This window comes from Chlamydotis macqueenii, chromosome 3 (genome assembly GCF_036417535.1).
Source record: "Chlamydotis macqueenii isolate bChlMac1 chromosome 3, bChlMac1.mat, whole genome shotgun sequence".
Classification (NCBI taxonomy): domain Eukaryota; kingdom Metazoa; phylum Chordata; class Aves; order Otidiformes; family Otididae; genus Chlamydotis; species Chlamydotis macqueenii.
Window position 1 is genome coordinate 107,498,149 of NC_141558.1, and position 12,176 is coordinate 107,510,324.

General features: G+C 40.1%; 1 protein-coding gene across 1 annotated transcript in view; it reads left to right on the forward strand.

Moving 5' to 3' along the window:
• PPP1R14C (protein phosphatase 1 regulatory inhibitor subunit 14C) overlaps window positions 1-8,007 on the forward strand; it is a 55,462-nt gene extending 47,455 nt beyond the window's left edge. Inside the window, exon 4 of the mRNA XM_086744809.1 lies at window positions 6,721-8,007. Within this exon, the coding sequence (XP_086600935.1) occupies window positions 6,721-6,795 (75 nt within the window). The 3' untranslated portion in view covers window positions 6,796-8,007. The remainder of the gene's footprint in view (window positions 1-6,720) is intronic.
• Window positions 8,008-12,176: the final 4,169 nt, after the last annotated feature.

Consider the following 12,176-nt stretch of genomic DNA (forward strand, 5'->3'; position numbering starts at 1 on the left):
CAGTGCCATGCGTTGCCTGTGGAAATTCCCACTCAGACCTTTGTCAAATTGCTGTCTCGACTCTGTCTGTGCAGTGAGAATCTTCATGTAGGTCACGAGGAATTTTAAGTCTTGTGTTAGCAGTGAATGTAACAAAAAAAATATATATAATCTGGGGTTTTGATACTTGACAATAGACCCTTATTTAGAATAGGAAGACTTGTGGGCATGAAATCAATGAGGTTTTGACAAGAGACATACTTTGAAGGAGGCTGGTTAAATCTGTTATCCCTGTTGTTGGTAGGAGCAAGACCACCCATTTAGACTGAGCTTTGGAGAAAATCTGAAATATCTGTGGCTGATGTGAATTAAAGCTTCTAATTCTGTACGACTGCCAAAATGATGACAGGAGTAATGACAAGGAGACTGTTAAACTACTATGGGAGAGAAATTCAATGGGAGGGCAATTTTTGTTTACAGACGCTGAAGGATGCGGTTGAGCTACACAATATTTGCAGCTAACTAATTTTTGAGGCGAACTGGGTAAATTAGAGTTTCTTTGCTTCTTTCTGTTTCTCATAGAAATATACAAAGCTTCAAGTGAATGGACTAGCGATCTCTCCCAGTCAGGCAGGATTAAATCTATCCAGACCATCCTGTTAGTATAATTCTTCACTCAGTGCAAAATGTGAGAAGTTGCTCTTTTGCTGGGAACTCTTAATAACAATTTTCAATATGCCTTCCAAACAAATTATGTTAAATTGCTGTTCATGTTCTCTGGAGAGTTTGGGCAGAGATTTCAGTCACTGACTACTCAGTTACTTCAGTGGCTAGGCTATTTCAGCAACTTTTAACACTTAATTCTGAGAAAGGTAGAGATGCATTTGCTTAACTATGTTTCACCAAGTGTAATTCCTAGTTGGAACAAATGACAGGCATGTGATGCAGCTTTTTAGCGTGGTTCAAGCACTGTTGTTTTTTAAACTAAAACTGTTTTGAGTATGTCTTTAGATAATAGATGTACTTTGTATGCAGACATGAATAAAAGGCTCAACCCTTCTGAAATGGAACTTCTAAAATGTTGAAGAATCATGGGTTTTTTTCATCTAGTGTGTTATGAGTTCTTTCAAATCCATAGTACTACTTGTTTTTTTAATATAACCGCAAGGCAGCAATATGTGGGATACTCATTTGAAGCAGTAGTAACTAAGAATTTGTCCTAAAGCCTCAATGCCGTGTACTGCCGTACATCTGAGGGAGCCTGGAAGCTCATAACGTTTACTGTAGCTCAGCTGATGGATGGTAAATTATTAAGCCACAGTACTTGAAATCAAATAGGACGTTTGTAGAGAAAAGTTAAGAAACGTGCGTTTTTAAAAGCAATGCAGACAGGCATGTCTAGAATAAACATGGTTTCTTCTTAATCCATTTGACCTCTCTGAATTCAGTGAACTAAAGCTGTTCATATGCCTGCTGAGATCTGCCCTATATTGTCGTACGGTGTTGGAGGGAATTAAGCTTGCATGTTTTCATGAATACTTGCCCAAATGAAAAGAAGTTACAAATACCCATAGCAATATTGTAAGAATAGAGGAACAGTGTTTGACAAGAATAAACTGTATTTGTTTACGTGCTGTCAAATTGGAGACCAACTGGACTTCATGTCTCAACCATAGCTAAGCTTTATGGTATTTAGTCAGTTTAGATGTTTAATACAGGGCTCACCAAGAAGCTAAATCACTGCGTATTGTCCTCCTCTGGACACGGGTAGGGCTGTGGCCTCCCTGGAGAGGCGGTGCTGGTGGGATTGTTCAGTGTGGCTGCAGGGATGCGGCAGCAGTTCCTGCTAATAGAAGGCAGCTCCTCGCAAAGCATCTGTGCCTCATCAGTTCCTTTCTTCCCATACAGTCAGCCTCAGATTTGAGCCTGTGGGGAAGGTGTTTACCAGTAGGATTCCCTGGTTTGTGGGTTTTTTTTTGTTGTTTTTTTTTGTTTGTTTTTTGTTTGTTTTGGTTTGGTTTTTGGGTTTTTTATGATTCAGATGGCATTTTTGAGCTATTGCTTAATTTCTTCCCCAAGTAGCTGTGGGGATTGCTCTCCAGGCTGACTTGCCTTTTTACATCCAACTAATCACACTCTCTCCAGGAAATAGCCTTAGGTAAACAGTCAAGGAAATCTTGATTTTTTTTTTTAATTTTTTTTTTTTTTTTACTTAGCTGCAAGGAAGTAAAGCTGTGGAGGAAAGCTGGTTTAGGATTCATTTCATGCTCTAGTAAAGCAGGAGGACTAGAAACCCTGTATTTTGGTTTAAGAACTGGTCCGGTTACATGTGTGCTGTTTATGGAAGAGAAATCTGGAGAGACAGAGTCTAATTAGTCTCCAGAATTAATTGGAAGACTTGAATAGGAAGCCTGGAATTCATTGTCTGTCAAGTGACCTCATTAAAACAATGAATCACACCTCCAAAGCAGAGAGAAGTGATTTCTTCCCCTTTCCTGAATTATCATTTCACCTTTGTTTGTCATCTTTATTTTTTTTTATTCTGTATTAGATGAGTGCTTTTGCTGTACCGAATGCCTTTGATTCAAGGGAAAGCATTAGAGAAAGGAGAAGAGAAATGCCTAAGGCTGAATATAGATGAGTTCAAATGAACTATAGATTTAGTCTGTCTCATTTAGATTCGCCTTTAGAATTAGAAAGACATCTTCTAGAAACAATGGTTTTGTATTATAAATTAACAGGACTCTCAATGCTTGTAGCAAAACTGTATTTAAAGGTGGTCTCCTTTCAGAAAGTCTGTAAAAGAATTTAAACTGAATTTGTATATATTTTTGATTTTGTGGGGGTTTTTTTGTTTTTATTTTTTCCATTTCCAGGCGGAAAGTGCTGGTATGAGATTTTTCTTCTATTAAAAGTCGATGTGATCTGTGTATTTCTGGTTGTAGCCCTCCAAGGAATAATTCATAAGTTCTGGAATCTTCAGCTGAAGTATTGTTAAATGTTTTTCCAACTCTGAATTAAATAAGTATTATATATAAACTCTCTCTCTATATAAATTATATATAAACTACTTATTATATAAGTACATAAAAGTAGATAATCCAAGCTGTGTTACAGAACTGCTTTTAACATAGATCAGTACATGATCAGCTTTCAAATGCATGATGTTGAACTTCAACATATCTCCTAGAGGGGATTTCAAGAAAATGCTCTATGTGGAAAGATTTTTTGTGTATGAGGTTGAGATAGATGTAGATATTAAGCATTCCATTAAGCCTTGACTCAAATGTCCACAAGGAATAAAACTGCAATTTTTGAGTGATGTTTAAAGAAAACAAATGGTTATTACTGTATGTCATAAAGCTGAGTCGATTAGTTATAAAGTGGAGGCTTATTGAAATGCTGTGAGGTCTCTTTTCCTGCTGCCAAGAGGGAAAATGTGCATCTTTTCTAGAATGCTGCCTTTCCTTGATAGGGAGCTGCAAGACAAGAAAGGCACAAGCACTGGAGCGTAACTGTGTTAATGGCAGCCGGCTCCATACAAGCATCAGATGCAAACTGATACTGAAATCAGAGAGGTACTGAACCATACTCTGGTTTGCACACCTGTGGGACGTGCACAACAGCACTACTGCTTGATGTGAAATGTCTGCCACATACAAAATGCTCCTGTTGGGTTTTACTGTTCAGTACTGCAGACCCTTTCCTGTGGGGTAAAGCATTTTCAATTATTATACATACTTCACGTGAGTATAGCTCCTTTTCCCTTCCTTAAGAATAGCCTCTGTTACCTCAGAGCTGGTTAGGGGGTTGCTCCTACAATTTATTTTGTTTTGGCAGCACTGAGAAGTTTCTAGGTGGTGTTAATATTGAAAACTTAAAGCAAATACTTTGTTTTGCAAAAAAAAAAAAAAGGTGCTAGGTGCTTGTGGTATCCCTTCAGAGTGTAAGGGGAGGATCTCCTCTCCCTTGCTGCAATGTCATGTTGAAAAGCTACTGACCTCTGGCAGTGTTTCATAACCAAGGTAGACGTGCCTCAAATTCTTCTGAGTTGTGAGAAAAAATGGACAGAGAAAAGGCAGAAATGCCTTTCAAACAGGGATGTCCCAAATGGGTGCAGTCAGAATAATACCCGTAGATTTCCCTGTCTGCTCTGCAGATGCCCCTTCCTGTGATGCTCTTACTTTCAGCTTCTGAGAAGCAGTTGGCAGTTTCCAGTTGCAGTGTCTTGTTGCTGCCTTGATGGTGGGTGAAGGTGTAGAGTATTTGTGGCTTTAACAGAGAGCTAAGTGTCATCCAGAGGGGAAAAGCTGAACTTCAGCCTGTTCCTTCCCAAAGCTGTCTTAATCTGATGTTTTGGCATGGGACTATACCTTTTCATGGAAAGAGCTGTTGAAAGACAATATTAACTGCATTAATACAGAGTAAAAATCTTTTAAGATCACTTTAGAGGGTTTATTTCTGTAATCATTTCACTGCAGGGCTTCATTTAAGTTTGATAGTAAAAAAAAAAAATAAATCCTGATGTGTATTTATGTTTCAAACAGCACTGTGCCACATTAATTTTGCATTAGCTAGCGGGCCGTTACAATGATGAAAGGATAACACAGAACCAATGCATAGTCCATGGAAAGCTGTGAATTTTTAGAGTAAACCTGTCTCCTTGCTTTTTCTAACCTCTGAGTGGACGTGTACTGTCCTATGACGAGTTTAGAGTGGATACTGTTGCAGTGGCTTGTGCCTATGCGGAAAAAGACAGCTTCTAGAGGACAGAGGGGGAGGATTTGGGGTCTTAACAAATGTGCTTTTCCTGTCACTTCTTTAGACTATCTGTCTATCTAGGTGTGAAGGGTGCTATTGATACGCACAGATGTATTTGGTACTGGCCTTGACCTAGGTTAGCTCAGGAGCCGGAGGCTGGGACACACAAGATTCTCAGCGTTTGTAGCCCACACTGGTGTGTGTGCTGCGCTGCCTTTGCCGCTGTTTGTTGAAATCACAGCTGGTGTGAGTGCAACAATAACCGTGGCGTAACAGTACGTGCGGTACAGTATGGACGTGCGTAAACTGTCAGCAAAAGAAATTGCTCTGTTGGGGTGATACCTGTCAGGATTTTGGTCCTACCAGAAAAAAAAACTGACATCTTTCTCAAGTTAAAATACAGATTTACAGAGACTTTCCTTATTAGCCAGGTGCTACGGTGTGCATGTATGTTCCAGTGTGACCTTTCTGGAAAGGTACTGTGTTGTCATTTAGGTGGTGACCTTGTTTGCTGGAATGTTTAGCCTCAAGCATCCAGCTAGGAAGTCACACTTTCTGTCCTTTCAAATCAACCTGACTGACTAAATCCATAATTACATTCCATGCTAAATGATTTAATAAGAACCTTTTGGTAGGTGTATACATAGTACTAAGGGTAAATATTACCCTCCCAGTTTGCCAGTAAGGGGGTGATTTAGCTTTTAATGCATTTGCATTTATTATAGAATCATAGAATGGTTAGAGTTGGAAGGGACCTTCAAAGGTCATCTAGTCCAACCCCCCCTGCAAGGAGGAGGGACATCCCTGACTAGATCAGGTTGCTTAGAGCCCCGTCCAACCTGGCCTTGAATGTTTCCAGGGACGGGGCATCCACCACCTCTCTGGGCAACCTGCTCCAGTGTTCTACAACCCTCATTGTAAAAATTTTTTTCCTAATATCCAATCTGAATCTACCTCCCTCTATTTTAAAACCATTACCCCTTGTCCTATCACAACAGGCCCTACTGAACAGCCTCTCCCCATCTTTCTTGTAGGCCCCCTTGAGGTACTGGAAGACCGCTATCAGGTCTCCCTGGAGCCTTCTCTTCTTCAGGCTGAACAGCCCCAACTCTCTCAGCCTGTCCTCATAGGAAAGGTGCTCCAGCCCTCTTATCTTCGTGGCCCTCCTCTGGACTTTCTTCGACTGGTCCATTATTATTATATGAAATTGTATACCAAAAGGATTTCAGATAATACTGCATCTCTGTAAACTTCTGTTGTCTCAACTTAAAAAGAGAAAAATGTCACTGAATAAAGACCTGGCCCATGAATAAATATATATATATATATATTTATTTATTTATTTTCAGAATAGTGTCATTCACTGAGCTCTGCAACCAGTTCCACCCAGCATAAGCCAGTGGTGCTACCTCTGGCTGGTTGTTCCTGCCTTGCCTCAGGTTGGCGTAAGGTTGAGTGGTGAGCCTGGTCAGAGAGCTTAGCCAGCTTGGAAAGTAGCAGGGCAAGAGGAAAAACAGCTGAGTATTTAGCCAGATCAGTTTTCTGTTGCAGTTGAGTGTGCAGCCAACGAAAATGCTACTGCCAGCGTGGAGAATGGTGAGAGAAACACTTCTGTTGGCAGGAGTGCTGACTTCTTGCAAGCTTAAACTGTGAAAGTCTGCTTTGACTGTTTGCATTGTATCCAGCCATAGATTTTGCTTGATTCAACAGCTGGTAGAAGGCCCTGTATAGTAAAAACATGGAAGATGGCTAGCAACTGAGCCTGAGCACTCATGCAGAGGAAAAGCTAGTTGTTCACACCTCCACTGTGTGATGAGAGTATGCATATAAGGTTTCTGGAGATTAGGCCAGAGAAATTCCAGCTTAGCAGTAAAAGCTTAAATAAAAATGTATGGTTTGCTTTGATTTTTTTTTTTAACTCAAAATCATGGTATTATGGGATCATAAAAATTACTCATATTTTCTAATCTTTTTCCCTAGGAATTTATCAAAGAGCTGCTAACCCGGATAAGAGGAATGAGGAAACTCAGTCCCCCTCAAAAGAAGAGTATATAAATAACTCAAAGTAGTAGCACTCTGTAAAAGACATGGCAAGGGAAATGGGACTTTGAATACAAGACCTTTATTAAAATAGCTGTCTTTCTCCACAACTTTTTTGATTTCGTTCAGTTTTGACTCAAGGAATTTCTTTTGTGTGTTCTAAGGGTTCTTTTTTAAGTGTCACTTTTTTTTAAATCAACAATATCAACAATTTGGATGCTGCTCAACTTTCACTTGAGGATTACTGAAGCAAGTGAAGAATCCAAGAGTTAATGATGAGGGGCAGCAAGTTTACATGGTGAACCGGAAGATCTTGTAAATGTACAGAGCTAGGAGACTTCTCCTTGCAACTAGCTGGATAATGTTTTTTAAGTTGGTTGTACATTTAACTCATGGATGTCAAGTTTCTTGTGCTTGTCTGTACATAAATTATAAAGTGGGTTGTGAATACTGTTTCACATGAATGGAAGGAAAAGTTTGTTACAGTAAATTATTTAAATGGTGGTTATGGTAAATTTGCTACCAGAAGGTACAAATTTAGATTACTAAAATGAATTTTGCCATTTTTCTAAATACCCTTAAATCAGCCCAGTGAAGAATTTAATCATATCTCCTTGTTTAGAATGCAGCATATGAGAATTGGGAGTTTTAAGGGCTTAATTTGTAGACTTAGTTATTTGATGCTTTGCCAGATCATTTCCTCTCCACCTCATGGTGTCTTGGAACTGTGCTAACCTATGCTGAACAAGGCCCTGCAGTGATATCTAGAGAAATGTCTGTCACCATTTAAAAGCTGCTTCACAGTGGAGGAAGGGCAGTGCTAACACAATGAATTACAAGCACTGTCTTGTATTTAGAGATGTGGTCTTAATCAAATACAGATTCCTCTCCTATTAAGGTAGGCAAAGAATATTATAGTCTTTGTTTATGGCTCTGCCCTGAGAAGTGAGGAGACTTCTTTAACTTGGGCAAGGACAGAAGAGATCCCTGCTCCCTCCTGGAAAATGTCCTGACTAAAATGTTCAATAAGCTACCATATACTGGTAGATGACACTAGTCAGGCACTTTATATCAAGGGTGCTCTGAACATATTTTATTTTTCAAAGGAATTACATGTTTGTGAATTTTATGTGTACTGGCAAGCTTTTTTAATGTATTTAATTTTGTAATGTTTACTGATGATTTTATTTACCAGATATTTACTCAAATAAATGGAACAACTTGTGACTTGTTACATGTACACTTTACAAGACTACTGTTGCTGAGTAGGTTGGTGAATGGACTTGTCAGAAAGAGACGCCTGTGAGGTGGTAAGTACATGGGAACCCAGCTGTGTAGACCCAAATTGGCTTTTAATGTGTCCAGTATCACTCAGCCAAGCTCCTGTAACCTGGTGCACAGCCCTACTTTTGAAAGTCTTCTGCAGATGAGGCAGAAGACTTCCCTTCCCTGTGTCCTGGGGGATTTAAAAGTGTGGGGAGGGAAACCCCAAACAAAAAACTCCCCCACCAACAAAAAACCTCCCAAAACAAAAAAAAAACAACCCCAAACCCTAGAAATTCTTTCAGATAAATGCTGCTGCTTCCTTTTTTTCCCTTTCACCAGAGGTGAGAGCAGGGAGGGCTTACACTGGGTGACCTTTAGTGGAGGTGTGGCAAAAGGGTGTGATTCAGCAGGAGGCACACTGCCTTTCTTCCCTTCTGCACCTCTCTGAATTGTCCTCAAGAAATTCCAGTATTCCTAAGATGACTTGGTTGTCTTACCTGCAACATCTTAAATTTAAACCTTGTACCTTGCATATGTTGCAATTCAGCCCTGGTTTCCTAAGGACTCATCCAACAAATTATTTTTAAAGTTGTGAAATGAAACCTCTGCTCAAGGGAAATCAGGGGGAGCTTGTGACTTCATCTGTTTTTGAGTTGGGATCTCCCGCTGTTGGGGGATGTCTTTGGTTCTGAAAGAGGCCCATGTGAATGACCTATCTTGCTGTAAGGAGATTGTCTCTGAGGTAGGTAGATCTAAATGACCCAGTTTGTATGAACATCAGCTTTTGAAGGAGGGAGTTACAGGAAAAGCTTCCTTAACTCCTGTTAGTAAAGAACTCTTAGTTACTAGCAAGCTAACAATGTTTGGCTGGGCGAGCACTTTCACAGGCCTTTTTCTGGAAAGCCTGTTGGTTTGTAAACCACTGAGAGCCTTTTGTGAGCACCAAGTTTATTATTTCCAAAATAAGGGGGAAAAAAAACCCCAAATCCAAATGTCTTGATTTGAGACTTGTTAGCAATGTTTAGAGTTTTGAGCTGATGTCTGAAATGCTGTCTACTCATGGGTGCTGTTCCCTGACTCATAAATTTATTCGTGTGCAGTTAACACATGGGCTGAAACAACTCAGAGCATGCAATACATCTTCCTGACTTCTGAGGTGGTTATAGCTGCCTACCTTTTGCAGGTGATACTTGGAAACAACCCCAACTCTGAATGTTAGAGGCTGTAATAATTTCCACATCCACAGGTGCATTTTATGACTTCACTTACAATTTCAAATATGATTTTTTTCTTCCTTTATAGTAGGGGTGTATGAAATCAGAAATGTCAGGTAATGACAGCTATACCTCCTACAGCAAAATGCTACTCCACTTTTTTTTTTTTCCCCCTCATGTTACTTGGCTAAACAATGCCTGGCCAACTGTGCACATCACACAGTTGCATCCTTTGTCCTATTCCTCTTGCATTAAGCTAGCTGTGGAAAACAGCAGTCTGCCTCTTCTAAAACCAATTGGTTTGGTGTTACACTTAGAAACAATGAAGACTGGGACAGCCCTTACTGTTTTCTTGTCCTGTATGGATGGGACAGTCACTTCTGTGAAGGGCTTCCTCTCCTCCAGCCCTACGTGTTTTGCTGCCTTACAAGTGTCAGTGAGCAAAACCAAACTCTAAATAGCTTTTGTTTGCAGCTGGCCTGATTTTCCTGGAGACTCACAGGGTCTTGTTCTTGCTACTTTTTACAATGGAGATACTCTTGGCCTTGGTGTAAGAGAGGGGGAAAATCAACCCATTCACTTAAGATTTCACTGTGCTTTATGTTTTTATGCTGTGTGGGTGTCCTTGGCTCTGCGCGGTGTTCAAGGGGCATATCAATAGCACACCGTTACTGAAACAACTTGAAATTAAATCTCACTGCCTTGGCTGGACCGCTTTCATGAGAAGGGCTGAGTCTGGCTGCAATGAGAGCTTCCTCTGGGCTTTTTAAGTGGCTAATGAACTGAAGTTCCCTCTTACAAATATGTAGTGAGGCTGAGGTTTTTGTTTTGGTATTGAAGTGCCTTTCCAGTGTACAAAGACTGCAAGAGTGTATGTTTCTGGGGTCTGCTTCGTGGCATAGTCAGCCTTTGCATATTTTACAGCGGGAGCTGACTGTGTGATGTCTCCCATGATTGCTCTTCCAGTTGGCTTAGAAAGAGGAGGAAGGTGCTTCTAATCATACTTAGTGTGCCTCGTGAGGCTGCTGTGGCAGGATAGTATATTCCTGTGGCACAGAGGAAAGGAGATGAGCCATTCTTCTGCCAGCTTTGGTTTTGCTGCTTCTCCCCATTATTCCTGAATTTGACTCCTAAAGTTGCCATTTGTGCCGGGAAAATGTTGGAGGGAACTCTATTCTCAAGAGAACATCACCAAGAAAAGCAGGAACAAATATCTGCTTCTTCTGTGCACTTCAAATTCTTTGACACTGAATCTTGGTAAGAGTCTTTAGCACTTTTACCCTGGTAGGTGCAATAGCGTGTGTGAAATTGAAATTACTCAGCAATATAGTTCATGATGGGTTTGCTGATTTAAGACAGCCTTAATGTAAATGCACACCTCCATGGTAAAAAAAAAATCGCGTGGGCCACGTCAAGAAGGAGCCTGTTGCTTGGAAAGTAGAAGATGCATGTTCCATTCTGGACAAACAGTTGAAAAACTCTTGGTGAAGCGCTGTCAAGAAAGGATTAATTGCTTCTCGGCTACGTAAGGTTTGTCATTGCCAGCATCACACACAGATATTAAGCAGGTACTGAACAACTGTATGCAGTGCTTTTTAAAGTATGTTGAGATTCAGGGAGGGAGTCAGAAAAGAAATCAAGTGCTGGGAAGTCTAGGAAAAAAAAAATCATTGAAAGAAAATTATCTGTTACATGTTTAGCTATCAAGAAAACTGAGAAGGGTATTGCTTTGCTGCGTATATTTCTGTATGGGAGGTAAATGAAAGATGTAAGAGTTTTCATGTATTGGAGAAAAGCATAAGGAGGAGGAATGCTTGGAAAATAAAGGAAGGAAACCTGAAGTGTGGAAGAAGATAGAGCTCCGTGAGGGTGAGGAGCTCTTTGATCCCAGTATTGAGGGACTAGGTGGGGTCATTGTCTATTAGTATCCCTACACTGAAATTGGATGCTTTTCTAGATAAGATCTCATTAGATGAGTTATTAATTTCAGTGAAGATAATCAAAGACCTTAAATCTTGGACATCTGCTTCAATTTTTTTTTTGAGTTCTGTAAAGCAGAGGAAACAAGTAGGAGACTGATTTGTATATTTGTGTATTGTGGCCATGTCACTACAGGCTTGTGTAGTGGCCAGATCAGATTACCAGTACCAGCTACATATACTGCATAGAATTCTACTACTTTTTACTTGACTTCCATGTTACTACTTCTTTTTTTTTTCTGGCAGTAAGCAAATAGTAAGTGTGAATGTAATTGAAGTTGCTATTGAAAGCTAGAGAGAAGTTGAAGAAGAGAAAATGTGCCTAGAAAGTACCTAGTGCTGCACAATTTATTCTTGCCATTGTAGCATTCTGCCATCAGTGTAAATACAGAGTGTTTCTGAAATTCTGAAATGGCTGTTTATAATAATAATTGCTGATGGGATTTTCTTTGCTTTTTTAAATGACATTAGTTGTTTAAAATTAAAGAAATGGAGCTATTTTTAAACTTATTTTTAAAATGTATCTAAGACCGAAACCTCTTTTGGAAGTGCAGTTAACAGGTTTTGTTTGAGAGCAAACTCAAATGTCTTCTCTCACTGCGTAGTTTTTTCTAGTTGAACTTTTTTTTTTGTTCCGAATCCCAAATATCCTGGGATAGCCCTTAGCAGAGGTTTCCATCTGACTAACTATAACACTGGGTTGGACTTGGAGCACATAATCAATTACTAAAAACATAGAAGCTGATCCACTTCAAGGACAGAGACTTGTCTGACCACTCCTTGTAGGGGACAGAGAGTGGCAAGAGCACAGAAGCTTTCCTGGCTGCTAAAGGAGGATCCTACATGAGTGTCAGCAAGGCTTTGACCCTTGCCCTGGCTTTGTGGATGGGTCTGTGTCCCCTCATGTAGCCCATAGGCATACTGGGGCTTTTGGGAC